Genomic DNA, 16367 nt, shown 5'->3' on the forward strand with positions numbered 1-16367 from the left:
ATATATAACTGCTGTGTTTTTTATTTTTGTTTGTTGTACAATGCGCACTATCCCCATCTATGATTATGATATGGGGATATCTCTTATATTATGTCAGCCTATGTGGTCTTCAACAAAATGGCCGGTGGCCGTGCGCACGCGCACCTTGGACTAAAAGTGCTCCTGACACCCCGACGGCTATCAGCTGTAGCCGCGCCTGCATAATACCTGACGTCATTTGGCGGTGTTCCACCCCATGCAGGCGTGACTATGACGGCCGGAGAGAAGGTCAGTGCATGCGCCGATACGCCACATATACTTCCGGTGTGTGCCTTATTTAAACACACTACGAGCAGTCAATGTTTAACCCTCTTTGATAAAGCAGACCGCGAAACGCGCGTCAGGGGGCTGCCAGTGGAGCAGGGAGAGTCCTCTTGCCTCATATATGGGTAAGTTACGAAATCTTAAAATTTGACTGTGGTTTTATGTGAGGGTTTACCTTTGCACAATTATGTGCTTTACTACCTGTTTCCTACTATGGGTTGTTCCCTCACATATTCCCAAAATAGATATATGATACCTGCATACTCCCATTTTGGGGCAATTGGACCTTTTGTACCGCTGGCATACCTACGGGTCTCCCGTTTAGAACTTCTCCTGCTCTATACGTGCTACTTTAACAACTGATGTTTTATTGTATTGTTATATATTGATAATAAAATTCATATGTTTTTGAATATGAGTTTTGGGATTCCCTTACTCCGGTTCTTTGTGGTATATGTGTTTTGGAGTTTCCCTACCAGCCATTTTGGTGTGGTCAATGATAGTGGGGGAGCGACACTAACCTGTGGTAAGCCTGGTGGTTTTTGTATAGATCTTAACAGTTGTTGTAGAGATGTATCTGCTGCTAGAACTCTGTGTGGCATTGACCTGGTCTCTAATCTGAGCTGCTGTTAACCTGCGATTTCTGGGGCTGGTGACTTGGATAAACTTATCCTCAGAAGCAGAGGTGACTCTTGGTCTTCCTTTCCTGGGGTGGTCCTCATATGAGCCAGTTTCTTAGTAGCGCTTGATGGTTTTTGCTACTGCACTTGGGGACACTTTCAAAGTTTGCCCGATTTTTTTGAACTGACTGACCTTCATTTCTTAAAGTAATGTTGGCCACTCGGTTTTCTTTACTTAGCTGCTTTTTTCTTGCTATAATACGAATTCTAACAGTCTATTCAGTCGGACTGTCTGCTGTGTATCCACCAGACTTCTGCACAACACAACTGATGGTCCCAACCAGGCAAGAAATCCCAATTATTAAACCTGACAGGGCACACCTGTGAATTGAAAACCATTCCCGGTGACAACCTCTTGAAGCTCATCAAGAGAATGCCAAGAGTGTGCAAAGCAGTCATCAAAGCAAAAGGTGGCTACTTTGAAGAACCTAGAATATAAGACATAATTTCAGTTGTTTCACACATTTTTGTTAAGTATATAATTCCACATGTGTTAATTCATAGTTTTGATGCCTTCAGTGTGAATGTACAATTTTCATAGTCATGATAATACAGAAAAATCTTTAAATGAGAAGGTGTGTCCAAACGTTTGGTCTGTACTGTAGGTTGGGGATGAGTGGAAGTGGGTAGGTATTTTTAACTGTGATCTTGTTTAATTCTCGGAAATCAAGGCAAGGACCGAGACCCCCATTTTTCCTTTTAACCAATAAAAATCCAACAACTACAGGGGGGAGGAAAGATGGATATGACCCTTCCGTAAACTCTCTTTATCATATTTTATGGCAGCCTGCTCAGGCGCAGACAAATTGTAAAAGGCGAGCTTTTGGCAATTTGGCGCTAGGAATAAGGTCAATAGCACAATCATAGGGATGATGGGGAGGTAGTATAATTATCTCTCTTTCTGAGAACACATCGACTAGTGGAGCATATTTGTACATTTTTTAGACATTTCTTGGAACAGTTGGGACTCCATTTCACAATCTTCTTCAGACACCAATCAACAACTGGATTGTGAGTCTGCAACCATGGAAACCCCAGTACCAATCCAGCAGGTGAATTATACAACACAAAACAGGAGATGGATTCAGAGTGGAATGCTCCCACTTGGAGAGTGAAATCCACCGTTGTGCTCTTGACCAAATTGTGAGCTAACGGTGTCTTGTCATGGGTGATGATTTGAACGGGTCTTTCTAACTTCAGAACCAGTTCCAAATCAATAAAGTTAGCAGCAGACCCACAGTAAATGAATGCCAATGTTGATAACACTTGACTCTTGAAGGAAATCATCACATTAATCTGTACTTTATCAGAGGAAACAAAAGGTACCCAGGAGTCTGGATGACCTCCTTGGTCGTCACCCAGACTCAGACGTTCTCCCAATGGTTTGGTGGCTTAAGGACGAGTTGGGAAATTCTTAACTAAATGTCCAGAGAGACCACAGTATAGGCAGAGTCCGAGATCTTGTCTCCTTCTTCTCTCCACAACACGAACACTGGCAACTCTAACCTCGAGTAAATGGACCTGCTCTGGGGAAGTATAACATGAGACCTACTGTTCAGTATGTCTATCATGTATTCTGCGGTCCATTCGTATGGACTGAGTTATGGCCTCCATCAGAGAACAAGGGGCCTCATGGAGGACCAGAGCATCCTTGAGTGTCTCGGAAAGACCTCTTTGGAACTGGAACCTGGGAGAAGAATCGTTCCATAGAACTTCAGGTGACCACTGCCAGAACTCAGTACAGTAGTCCTACGCTGTGTGACCCACCTGTGCCAGGTTCATGATCTTAGCTTCCGCGACCTGGATTCTGTTGGGTTCTTCATAGATCAGACTTAAATTGTCAAAAAAGGCATCAATGGAAAACCATTCTGGGGCTTGTGGGGACAAAGAAAATGCCCAGATCTGAGGACCCCCTTGCAGTAGGGACATGATTATTCCCACCTGCTGGAACTCCTCCCATGATGACCGGGGGCGCAGGGTAAAAAATAACTTACTTACAGCTCTCCCTGAATACCCTAAACTTATCTTTCTCTCCCAAAAATTTATCAGAGAGGAATATGAAAGGTTTGGGAGAGACCAACTGTACATCAAAGGGTACTGATGTCACAGCCACTGCCGGCAGTGGGGCGCTATGGGAGGTCTTCAAATTATTTATCTGACCCTGCAACTGATATTGCGATGACTCCAGACTCTGGCAATCCATCACCAGATCCTGATTCATCTGCATCAAATTTTCCACGTGCTCACAAAGCGTTTGAACAGGATCCATACTGACAAAAAGAAAAACGTAGGGGTCAGATGTAATGTGATGCTAGTCACTTCTCATGGCCTAGCCGTGACTCAGAGTGGTCAAGAAGTCCAAGGTCAGAAGCCAGGAGGGTACATCAAAAATAGAAGGAAGAGACAAAAGCGTAGTCAGGTAACGTTTTGAGGTCAGAGTATCGGGAGGATAGTGGAGCAGAGCTGAAGGGGTTAAACAGGCGTATAATCAGAACAAAGTCGAAGGTCAGGCAACAGATCAAACATATAGAACTTAAGGCACAGAGAGGACAGCACAAACCTCAAAAGATGAATGTAAGTCTGGCAATGTTCTGGGAAACTCAGCTCAGTTAAGAAGCATGGCTATTAAGTGGAATAATGAACACCTGAGACAGCTGACGCCTCACAGTCTCAGACTGGATAGTCGAGCTGTCAGTCAACACACTGACAGCTCAGAACGCCCCTGTACCAGATTGAATGGCCAAGCTGTCAATCACAGTACTGATAGCTTCAGCACACCCCTATACCAGATTGGACAGCCTAGTGTCAGCAACTGCACCCCACACACCCTGAGGGGTGGAACCGTGACAATAGGGCTGTCCTACAGGGTCAGCACAATCTAAGGGAAGACTTTCCATATGAATCATACAGTGAGGGATATAGACCAGCATCATTGGCAGACTTAAGAACACTGCTACAAACAATACCCACCAAACAGTGATATATCAGCCCTGGTTCGCCAAGCGGTTGTTGAGTGCAAGCAATAATTTGCTCAATTTCAATATGACCTCTCCTCACTAACCACCAAAGTAGACAAATTATCCAGGATGCAAGAATCAGACACTTATATTTTAAGAAGCCTTCAAGATATGGTTCAAGGACATTCTATGCAGCCTTACGTTATAGCATCTGGTTGGCTGGCAGAGAAAGAAGTCCAGAATTGAGGGGATCCTTGTACAGCACAGGACAGCAGCAAAATCACTCCTTAAATCCAGCTCTTCTCTGAATCTAATCATAATGGAGCCTTACTGTAATATACCTCAAGGCACCAGTGACTGGAACCACTCAGCCTAATTTTCCTATCACTCCTCTACCCTTCAGTCCCCTGACATTCACATGAAATATGCTTATCTTCTCCTGATCAAGAACAGGAACTGACGTGGACTGCATCTCATATGGAGGCTTATCCAGGAGCTCAACTTCTTTCACCATCTAAAAGGAATCCTTCTATCCCTTAGGATGTCGAGCAAAGGTTTAAGCGCTGACTGTTGCGCTAATATATGACTGGATAAGACTGGCAAAATCTGGATAGGGTTGTTGTTGTAGGTGAGAGTTTGTTTCTTCCTAGACACTTGAAGGATGGATTATTTTAGTGCAAAGAAGTGAATGTGGAAAATTGTCTCTAGGCCGAGGGTCCTTTGGATCAGGCGGACAAAGGGCTATATGCACCCTATCAGTTTTTATTGGAGTCCAGGGTGGGTGACCAAGAAGCTTGTTAAAAATAGAAGAACAAAGGGAATGTCAGTTGTATTTATGGACTCAGGCAGGCCTCATACTCTGAGGTTTTTCCTTCTGTTTCTATTCTCCAGGTCGTCCAGATTTTGATGAAGAGAGTAAAGTTGCCCCGCGTGTCAGTCGTGCTGATACCGCCGACTGCAAAGCGCAGCGGCCATCTTGTTATGGCGCTGTCTCTCCTATTGCTTCTTTATACATGGCATCCTTGGTATCCCGACTACAGGAGGGACTCGTTGAGGGATAAGTGTGCATCTGCTGGGCTGTAAGTGATTGTGGTCCTATTTCCTCCGATGTTGACTGTTTGTCCTGAGGGTCCCGGTTCTCTTTCCAGCTGTGCTTTAGCTGCAGGGAATTCGGCATTTGCCTGCCAATGCGGGTGATGTATGTGTCCATGTCCCCATGGGGGGATGTGGGTCTTGCGAAGAACTTGGATCCGTTTTTTTTTGTTTTTTTTTTGCTGTTTTGCCCATTATGCCAGTGTTGTACAGGAAAATTGGAGAGGAACTCAGAAAAGCACGTATTCACAGACTCATGTCTAGCCACGCCTCTATATGTTATATTTTATAGATCCCTGTTTAAATAATCTTATCTATCTGATCAAGTAAATATAGTCCATAGGTTCTTCCCGCATACATTTCTGTCTGCTAGATTGGAATGAGTTGAGTCGCCCGCCAGGGCTTGGGGATTTTCAGTACCGGGTCCGGTACCTAAAGGGGAATGTCACGGTGGCGGCGACCCAGTCCGTGGCCCTGGGCGCCCAGGTTAAAAGGAATATCTTTAAAGGGATTTTGAATAAAGTTTGTGTTCATGACGCCACCTGTGGTATTCGGTCAGTGGGGACCAACGCTGCTTAAAGGTGTCCTCTGGGGTGATGTTATGGTAGCTAAGATGGTATAACTTTTCCACAGTTGAAGTAGGTCCCCAGGGCTCCCGGTGTGTAGATGAAGATGATGAGTGGTGCAGTAAAGAAAGGAGGACACAGGTTTACAGTCTCTTTACCTGGTTTACTGGAGACTCCAGGTATCCACAGTCCAGGGCACTAGATCACAGGTACAGGCAGGGTCCGGCCAGCTTTGAAGCAAGTTCAGAATCCTCTTTACCAGGTGGAGATGAAAGCCTTCCTACCAGCGCTTTGGTGTAGTCCCTTGTTGCCTGTGCCTTCTATCAAGGTCCTCACAGTTCTCTCTGTCCTCCTTAAAGGTAGGACACAAACCCGTATGACAGGTGACTCGAGCCTTTTCACAGGGTCTTGATCACGACCCGGGCTCTATGTGCCACTGTGTCTCCTGGGTATTAGGGCGGACAGGTTATGTGCAGTTCAGCTGTCCTGCTGTGAGCCACAGAGTCCCTCACAACCTCGGTCTTCCAGCTACAGGAATCTGCGCTCTGCCAGAGAGGTAGCCCAGTCGCAGCTGTCCTCCTGTTGTCACTCTCCTGTGCTTCGCTCTCCTGCACGCTCACTACACGCTGTTCTTCCTTCTCAGTTTCTCTGTCCAGGAGCTGCAGGACCCTCTTGGCTGCACGGCCCCTTCAGTCCTTCTGACTGCTCTCTTCCTTCCTCTTTTTGCCAAGAGCTGCAGACTCCCATGTCTGCTCTGCTGAAGTTCTGTGACAAGCTCCTCTCTGGCCTTCCCCAACTCTCCTCTCAGTCTCAGACTGCTCCAGTCTGCTGTCTGGCCTTCTCTCTCTCTTCCTACTCCCTGACTTTCCCTCCAAGCCAGAATTTATACATAGGGAAGTTCCCCTTAAACCGGGTTTGAGCTCCCCCTTCTGCCTGAAGTGAGAACATGTTGTGTGCTGTGTGGTAACCTGATAGAAGAGATCTTCCCTCGCTTCCAAGCGTGACATCACTCTCTCCGTGAAGAAGGCAATGCCACTGTAACAACCAAGACCCTGGGTTGTTACAGAAACCACTGCCATTTATATACCATTTATGGTTTTTAGTTATATACCATTTATGGATCCTTATATGTTGTATTTTTTAGATCCATCAATAAATAATCATATCCATCCGATCAGGTAAGTATGATCCACAGGTTCTTCCCTCATACATTTCTGTCTACTAGATTGGAATGAAACCACGGCCATTTACATACAATAAATCATATAGACAATCTTTTCTTCTCTGAACTTGCTGCAGTTCTTCAATGTCTTTTTTAAAATGTGGTGCCCAGAACTGAACACAGTATTCTAGGTGAGACCTGACCAAGGAGGAGTAGAGGGGGATAATTACTTCATGAGCTCTAGACTCTATGCTTCACTTAATACATCCTAGAATTGAGTTTGTCTTTTTTTGCTGCTGCATCACACTGTTCACTCATGTGCATTCTGTGATCTATCAGTCTACCCAAGACTGATGTGAAAAAACACATGCTGTTGCTTAGTTGTATTCCTCCCATTCTGTAGATGTATTTTTCATTTTTCTTGCCCAGATGTAGAATCTTGCATTTCTCCCTGTTAAATACCATTCTATTAGTTGCTGCCCATTGTACAAGCTTATCTAGATCCTTCTGAATTATTTTTCTGTCTTCTCCAGTACTAGCTATCCATCCTAGCTTTGAATCATCTGCAAACTTGATCAGTTTACTTTCAGTTTCCTTATCTAGATCATTATAAAAATGTTGAACAACACTGAGGCTAGGACAGAGCCTTGTGGTACCCCACTTGAAACACTCTTTTACCACACTTTGAGTATGATCACTGAGCCAATTTTTAATCCACCTAACCGTAGCCTTGTCAATCCCATACTTGGTCATTGTTTCAGTAAGAATAGTATAAGATACTTTATCAAATACCTTGATGAAGTCGAGATATACTATATCTACCACATTTCCCTTATCCATCCAGTCAGTGCTTCCATCATATAAGGAAATTATATTACTCTGGCATGACTTGTTTGCTACAAACCCCTGCTGGCTCTGTTTAATTACTATATTCTTATCCAAGTATTTACGTACATGCTGTTTAATAATTTGTTCAAAGATATTTCCTGGTATAGAAGAAGTAAACTGGCCTGTAATTTCCTGGCTTCATCATCTTTCCATTTTTGAGAATAGGGACAACATTTGCCCTTCTCCAATATTGTGGGACTTCTGCTCTTCAGGATTTTCAAAGTTTCTGGCTACTGGTTCTGACGTGAGAAATTTCCCTTTGCTTCAGGTGCTTTAATCCACTAAGCAACAGTAACATGACCTCTGAGTCAATTCATCTAGTTGTGCAGTGATAATATTGACACCACAGGTGTGTCACAGAATTTTATACCATTGTGAAATAAAGTAAAACATAATTACATTTTTACCACAAAAAAATTGTTTTAGTCACAGATTTTACATTTTCAAAAGGGAAAACGGATAAAAATGGCACAAAGATTTGTCACACAATTTCTGCTGAATGTGGCAATACCCCATATGTGGCTGTACAGTTCTGCTTAGCCATATGGAGAGACACGGGAGTGATGGAGTGCTAGTAGACTCTTTTTCACATACATACTTCTCAGCACGTGGCGTAGCGTCCACCTGCTCGGATTAAATTTATCTCCTCTCATTTTATAACCTAAACAGAGGTTGAGAGCTGGATTAGGTAAGCATAAAACACACTCTGACACAATCAGCACACCCAATTTCTTAACACGCTGCCTCCACTCATCAAACACATACTGGGTGATGAATCCCCAAAATGTGTTACTGTCAAACAAGCAAAAGGTCACTCACTCTCTCAAGGGCTATAGATTATTTTAGAGCATACAAGGGTCAACCTTATTAAAGATTTTAAGCTTTAATATACAAATATACAGTGCTTACAATAAATATATAAAAAGGCAAAAATAACACACAAATAAGCAAAAAACAGTTCTAAAATAAAAAGGGAGAAATAATATGTGAAGAACTTCTGTTTGGGTCACCCAGCTTTTTATAGTCATGACCATAGGCTCAAATTTCCAGGATGACCCAGATTGGCCCCTTAAAAAGCTGCTGTTTATGAATGGACAATGGGCAAGCTGTGGCATTTCAAAAATTCTGTGTCCTCCCCTCCCTTTCTCTCTTTATACAGACAACAGGAAATATTATTTTCCAGTTGCGCACCATATGCCAGCTGTTTGAAGCTGCCATATATGACACCACCAGCAAGCGCCCAGGAGACCCCCCCCATGTCTGAGTTCTTGCAATAGGAGAAGGAAGATGTTATGTCCTTGGAAGATGTTATGTCCTTTATGTAGAGACAATATATGAATGTAGCCTTAACCAATTTTTTCTAGTGGCATTAGTCTATCTTACAATTATATAGTTCCTTCCCACGCGTGGAGAACAAATTATTTTAGAACAGTTTGCAAACTCTATATACAGAGCCCCTAAGTGCTAGAAGACCAGAATCCACCCTCAATTGACCCCATTTAGGAAATTACACCCCTTTGGGAACTTATCTACAGATGTAGTTACAGGTTTGACTCCATAGCTGTTTTCAGAAACAAGCCACAATTGATGTTGCTGAGTGAAAAATGCAAATCTGCCATTGTCTTGCTCGCACACTGAAGTGCCCAGTATATTGTAGAGCACATACCTTGTGTCAAGCTCGTGCTTCCAGAAACTTGCACCTGTAAATTATGTGTACTCTCATAGCTATAGAAATGCCAAACATGTGGATGCTAAAAGTGGTTTAGGCACACTGTGGGGATCAGAAGGGAGGCAGAAACATTTAGGTTTGGGAGTGCAGAATTCGCTAAGTTTCTTTTGGGGGGCGAGGAGCCATAGCGCTATTCCAAAGCCTTTGTGGTACCAGTAACGTGGAAGCCCTTATATTTTCATTGACAGATGATGGACCTGAGTTGGCGCTTTTTTTGTGGATTAAGTTGAAGCTTTTATTGGGAACATTTGTCATGTTAGATTATATTTATCCTGCTCTCTATGTTGAGCACTTACATCGGGGTTTCCATCTAAATCTCTGAATGATGTGATTTAGATGAAACCCCCAAGTGATACATTCACTATAACAAGGCAGCAGAGTTATTCTGGACTTTGTTCAGCTGTGCCCTTTTCAGAGGTGCCTAAAACTGTGGCCGAATATGCTTTTATACACCACTGAAAAGATGGACATCGCCGTTTCATGGGCCAATCAGAGTCCATAGTGTCTCCATCTGCCTTATTATATGGAGTCTTCAATTGGAGGTTCCATCTAAGTCCTTAAGAAATTTACACGTAAACCTCACTGTAAATGGTCTGCGAACTGCAAAGGATAAATATGAGCTGAGCCTTATTGTAATCTTTGGGAGGCAGAATAAACAAATCAACAATTATTCTTTGAGTCAGTGAAATTACAGCGATACCAGATTTATAGTTTTTTTATGTTTGGCTACTATCACATAATAAAAAAATACTTTTTTAATGCAAAAACAAGTTTTGGAATTTGGCATATTTTGAGAGCTACAATTTTTCTTTATTACTTCCGACAGAGTCATGTGAGGGCTTGTTTTTTGCTAAACGATTTGATGTTTTTATTGGAACTGTTTTCAGGCACATGACATTTTTTGATCGCTTTCTATTCCGATTTTTATGAAGCAAAATGAACAAATCCCAGCAATTCAGGAATTATCTTTTGCTTTTTTTATGCTGTTCACCGTGTGGTAAAAATTGATAAGACAGCCTTATTCTTTGGGTCAGTATGATTACAGCAATACCAAATGTATATCTTTTTTTATGGTTTGCTGCTTTTACACAATAAAATATTTTATAGAAAAAATATTTTTTTGGCATGGCTGCATTCTTTTTATTTCTCATCTGATGGAGCTGTGTGGTGGCTTAACTTTTTTTTTTGCGGGACAAGATGATATTTTCAGTAATACCATTTTTATTTCCACTCAACTTTTTGTTTGCATTTTATTCTACTTTTTGTTTGGCAGTATAATAAAAAAGTATAGTTTTTTGCCACTTTTTACATTTATTTTTATGGCAGTAATCAGGCCTGCATGTGGCTAAGGAATTTGAACTCAGCTTCCCAAAGATGTGGTAAACAAAAGTTATTTTATATTTTAAGAGGAAGGAGGCAATCACATTTTTGACAGAGCCCTGCAGGTTTGGATTTATTTTTCCCTTAATAATAAAGACCTTCATTTAAAAACTGCATTTTGTGTATCATTGTGTTATCTTTGTCTAATCTTTAACCCCTTTCTGCCAGCTGACGGAATAGTACGTCAGCTGGCAGATCCCCTGCTTTGAGGTGGACTCCGGTGGTGAGCCCCCCTCAAAGCCGTGACATGTCAGCTGTTTTGTACAGCGTTCAGAATTGCCCGATCTATCAATAAAAACAAAGGATTAACCTGACCGCTAAATGGCGTAGCAAGGAAAAAAATCAAAACGCCAAAATTACGTTTTTTTGGTCGCCACGACATTGCATTAGAGTGCAATAACGGGCGATCAAAAGAACGTATCTACACGTAAATGGTATCATTAAAAATGCCAGCTTGGCACGCAAAAAATAAGCCCTCACCTAACCCCAGATCACGAAAATTGGAGACGCTACGGGTATTGGAAAATCGTGCATTTTTTTTTTTTTTTAGCAAATTTTGGAATTTTTTTTCACCACTTAGATAAAAAAATAACCTAGACATGTTAGGTGTCTATGAACTCGTAATGACCTGGAGAATCATAAAAGCAGGTTAGTTTTAGCATATGGTGAACCTAGCAAAAAAGCCAAACAAAAAACAAGTGTGAGATTGCACTTGGAATTTTTTTCCCATTTTCTGTTACACGGCATGGTAAAACCAATGGTATCGTTCAAAAGCACATCTCGTCCCGCAAAAAATAAGCCCTCACATGGCCATATTGATGGAAAAATAAAAAAGTTATGGCTCTGGGAAGGAGGGGAGGGAAAAACGAAAACGAAAAAACGGAAAAAGCTCCGGGGGTGAAGGGGTTAAATTTGTTTGGTGATCTGAAATATTTAAGTGTTACAAATATGCAAAAGAAAAGGAAATAAGGAAGGGGGCAAACATTTTTTCACACAACTGTATATATTGGATACATTTTAACTGGTGTAATGTACTGAATACATCAATATGTTCCCATACATATGTTTCTATGTTATCTAATGTAAGTAGTTTTTCCAATACATTACTCCTATCCTTAAATGGGACTGCTACATAAAAATTTACAAAAGTCTTAGACAAAACCTACCTGTTTTCTTAGAAGAACTTTCCAAATTCTGAAAACTTTGTGTTCCTGTAATAAAATAAATAGCTAAATAAATATTATATATATATATATATATATATATATATATATATATATATATATATATATATATATATATATATATATATAAAAGTTAGCTTAAAATTGTCAAACGTGAAAAGAAGCTCAAAGCGACACAGACAAGTCTGAGGAGTTTATGCTAAATCATCAAGAATTCTGATGTAATTTATTTCAAGAACTGTCTTATATAGTGTGAAAAATATTTAGAATTGAGAGTCCTCAGTGGTTGATACCTTTTAATGGCTAACTGAAAAGATTGTAACAAATTGCAAGCTTTCGAGACTACATACGTCTCTTCATCAGGCAAAGACTCACGGTACCAAGATATATTTCTTTCCTGTATTATATAGTGTGAAACACATTAATTATATGTTAGAAACACTTTATGTGGTTCCTCCCACAAGGATATCAAATTGCATAAAATGGTTGTGGCTTCAGGAAAAGTAATTGGCACAAATTAAGCCAACTAATAGGTGTTATAAACGTAGACTTTAAACAAAACATATTACTAAAATACACTGCTCAAAAAAATAAAGGGAACGCTAAAATACCACATCCTAGATATCACTGAATGAAATATTCCAGTTGTAAATCTTTATTCATTACATAGTGGAATGTGTTGAGAACAATAAAACCTAAAAATTATCAACGCAAATCACAACTAATATCCCAGAGGTCTGGAGTTGGAATTATGCTCAAAATCAAAGTGGAAAATGAAGTTACAGGCTGATCCAACTTCAGTGGAAATGCCTCAAGACAAGGAAGTGATGCTCATTAGTGTGTGTGGCCTCCACATGCCTGTATGACCTCCCTACAATGCCTGAGCATGCTCCTGATGAGGTGGTGGATGGTCTCCTGAGGCATCTCCTCCCAGACCTCGACTAAAGCATCCGCCAACTCCTGGACAGTCTGTGGTGCAACGTGACATTGGTGGATGGTGCAAGACATGATGTTCCAGATGTGTTCAATCGGACTCAGGTCTGTGGAATGGGAGGGCCAGTCCATAGCTTCAATGCCTTTATTTTGCAGGAACTGCTGACAAACTCCAGCCACATGAGGTATGGGATTGTTCTGAATTAGGAGGAACTGAGGGCCAACCGGACCAGCATATGGTCTTACAAGGGGTCTGAGGATCTCATCTCGATACCTAATGGCAGTCAGGCTACCTCTGGCGAGCACATGGAGGGCTGTGCGGCCCTCCAAAGAAATGACACCCCACACCATTACTGACCCACTGCCAAACAGGTCATGCTGAAGGATGTTGCTGGCAGCAGATTGCTCTCCACAACGTCTCCAGACTCTGTCACATGTGCTCAGTGTCAACCTGCTTTAATCTGTGAAGAGCACAGGGTGCCAGTGGCGAAGTTGCCAATCCTGGTGTTCTGTGGCAAATGCCAAGCGTCCTGCACAGTGTTGGGCTGTGAGCACAACCCCCATCTGTGGATGTCGGGCACTCAGACCATCCTCATGGAGTCGGTTTCTAACCGTTTGGGCAGACATGCATATTTGTGGCCTGATGGAGGTAATTTTGCAGGGCTCTGGCAGTGCTCCTTGCACAAAGGCTGAGGTAGTGGTCCTGCTGCTGAGTGTCTGCCCTCCTACGGCCCCTTCAACATCTCCTGGTGTACTGGCCTGTCTCCTGGTAGCTCCTCCAGCCTCTGGACACTACGCTGACAGACACAGCAAACTTTCTTGCCACTGCTCGCATTGATGTGCCATCCTGGATGAGCTGCACTACCTGAGCCATTTGTGTGGGTTGTAGAGTCTGTCTCATGCTAGCACGAATGTGAAAGCGCAACCAACATTCAAAAGTGACCAAAACATCAGCCAGAAAACATTGGTACTGAGATGTGGTCTGTGGTCCCCACCTGCAGAACCAGTCCTTTATTGAGTGTCTTGATAATTGCCAATAATTTCCATCTGTTGTCTATTCCATTTGCACAACAGCATGTGAAATTGATTGTCAAACAGTGTTGCTTCCTAAGTGGACAGTTTGATTTCACAGAAGTTTGATTTACTTGGAGTTATATTCTGTTGTTTAAGTGTTCCCTTTATTTTTTTGAGCAGTGTATATGTATCCAAATGTGGTGCTGAAATAAACCAGAGAACATTACTTTTCTTGAAGTATGTGAGAATACATATAAATGCTTAACCACTATAACTTCCAAGATTACATTTAGTACTAGAGATCTCTATATATTATGGAGCCCTTGCCATTTTTTATATTTTCGTAACATTTTCAATGTGTTCCTAGGAACATTGATTTCACAATAATCTTGCAGTCTAAACAGGTTACTGATAACCCAATGAACAAGCGGAACCCTTGTTTGTCAGTTGAAATGATATTTCGTGCTGCAAAAAAAATAATTAAACATGACTTATGATGCCAATATAAATGACATCCTATGTGCACTGAACAATCTATTACAGATCCTTCAGTGTGCAACTAAAATGCAATCTGCCAGCATAAACAGGGCATTGAAGAGTATTAGACCACTGATCGGACTAGTAAAAAGTAAATATACAGAGGAACAAAATAAAAAGTAAAAATATAAAAATGGGTAAAATAAAAAAGTGACAAAAGTGTTTCCCCAATAGAATTACATGTTTTTACGTACAAACATGAAATAAGCGAAAAAATGACTTATTTTGTATCACCGTACCCATAATGATCCAAACTATAAAATTGTCATATTATTTAACACCGACATTGAACAAAGTAAAAAAATTCTGACAGTCAATATGGTTGAAAAAGACTAATGTCCATCAAGTTCAACAAAGGGTTGGGAAAGAACAATGGTAAGGGGTGCATATAAAACAACAATGCACAATACAGTCTGCCCCAAAAGAACTAATGTTTTCCTTCCTCTAAATTGTTGATTCACTGTACCAAATGTTCAGAAAAAATGTTACATCTTTACATTAGTATTTATAATTTTTTTTCGAAAAAAAAAAACCAACCGTACAAACATCGAAGACTTTCTAGAAAACCATCTAACTGTGACCAGTAGTGTTGAGCATTCCGATACTGCAAATATCGGGTATCGGCTGATATTCGCTGTATCGGAATTCCGATACTGAGTTCCGATATTTCTGTGATATCGGATACCGGAATCGGAAGTTACCATAGTGCAATTATGCACTATAATGGAGTGTGGGCGATGCGTGGGTGGAGACTGCATGTGTGTGTGTGTGCGGGCGGGGTCTGTGCGTGCCTGCCGGGGCTCTGTGCTGCCTGCCGGGGCTCTGTGCGGGCGTGCCGGGGCTCTGTGCGGCGTGCCGGGGCTCTGTGCGGCGTGCCGGGGCTCTGTGCGGCGTGCCGGGGCTCTGTGCGTGCCTGCCGGGGCTCTGTGCGGGGCTCTGTGCGGCGTGCCGGGGCTCTGTGCGGCGTGCCGGGGGTCTGTGCCATTTTCTACAGCGCTTGTGCGGCCGAAACTCCGCCCCCTCCTCCCCGGATTTCAGAATGGGCAGCGGATGCGTTGAAAAACTGCATCCGCTGCCCACGTCGTGCACAAATTTCACAACGTGCGTCGGTACATCGGCCCGACGCATATCGACGGACCCGTACCGACGCAAGTGTGAAAGATCCCTTAATGAGCGTTGAATTTAAAAAAAAAAAAAAAAAAAAACGGCGTGGGTTCCCGCGCAATTTTCTGCGCCAGAGGGTGAAAGCCGACGGCCGGGGGCCAATATTTGTAGCCTGCTATGAATATCAGCCCGCAGCTGTCTGCGTAGCCTTTACTGGCTATTAAAATAGGGGGACCCCAAAAAAAATGACGTGGGGTCCCCCTATATTTTATAGCCAGAAAGGCTACGCAGACAGCTGCGGGCTGATATTCATAGCCTAGAGAGGGGCCATGGATATTGGCCCTCGGCTATAAATACCAGTCCGCAGCCGATGCGCCAATTCCGGCACTTAGCCCCTCTCTTCCCACTCCCGTGTAGCGGTGGGATATGGGATAATAAAGGGTTAATGTCACCTTGCTATTGTAAGGTGACATTAAGCCGGGTTAATAACTGAGAGGTGTCAATAAGACGCCTATCCATTATTAATTGAATACTAGGAAAGGGTTAATAAAACACACACATTAGAAAAAAGTATTTTAATATTCTTAATGTAACCATATTTACCATACTTCAGCGCCTGCAAAAAATGTAAAATAATAAACCGTATCCTACCTGTCCGCCTTAGTCCAATTAATATCGAGTGTCCCACGACGATCTCCCCTATAGAACAGTGACATCGGGTGATGCCACTGCTCTATTGGACCCTCAGTGACATACTGACAGGAGACAATGGCTCCTGCAGTGCATCACTGAGGTTAATTTAGGACAAAGTCTTACTTTATGGCAATTGCTGCGTGGG

At 42.3% G+C, this 16367-nt stretch overlaps 1 protein-coding gene across 1 annotated transcript in view; it reads right to left on the reverse strand.

The window, feature by feature from the left end:
• ANKAR (ankyrin and armadillo repeat containing) overlaps positions 1 to 16367 on the reverse strand; it is an 898322-nt gene that overhangs the window by 530666 nt on the left and 351289 nt on the right. The window contains exons 8-10 of the mRNA XM_077275585.1: positions 7639 to 7656; positions 6889 to 6908; positions 1231 to 1234 (exon numbers count right to left, since the gene is read on the reverse strand). Of these exons, the coding sequence (XP_077131700.1) occupies positions 1231 to 1234; positions 6889 to 6908; positions 7639 to 7656 (42 nt within the window). The remainder of the gene's footprint in view (positions 1 to 1230; positions 1235 to 6888; positions 6909 to 7638; positions 7657 to 16367) is intronic.

Source organism: Ranitomeya variabilis, chromosome 7 (genome assembly GCF_051348905.1).
Source record: "Ranitomeya variabilis isolate aRanVar5 chromosome 7, aRanVar5.hap1, whole genome shotgun sequence".
Taxonomy (NCBI): Eukaryota; Metazoa; Chordata; class Amphibia; order Anura; family Dendrobatidae; genus Ranitomeya; species Ranitomeya variabilis.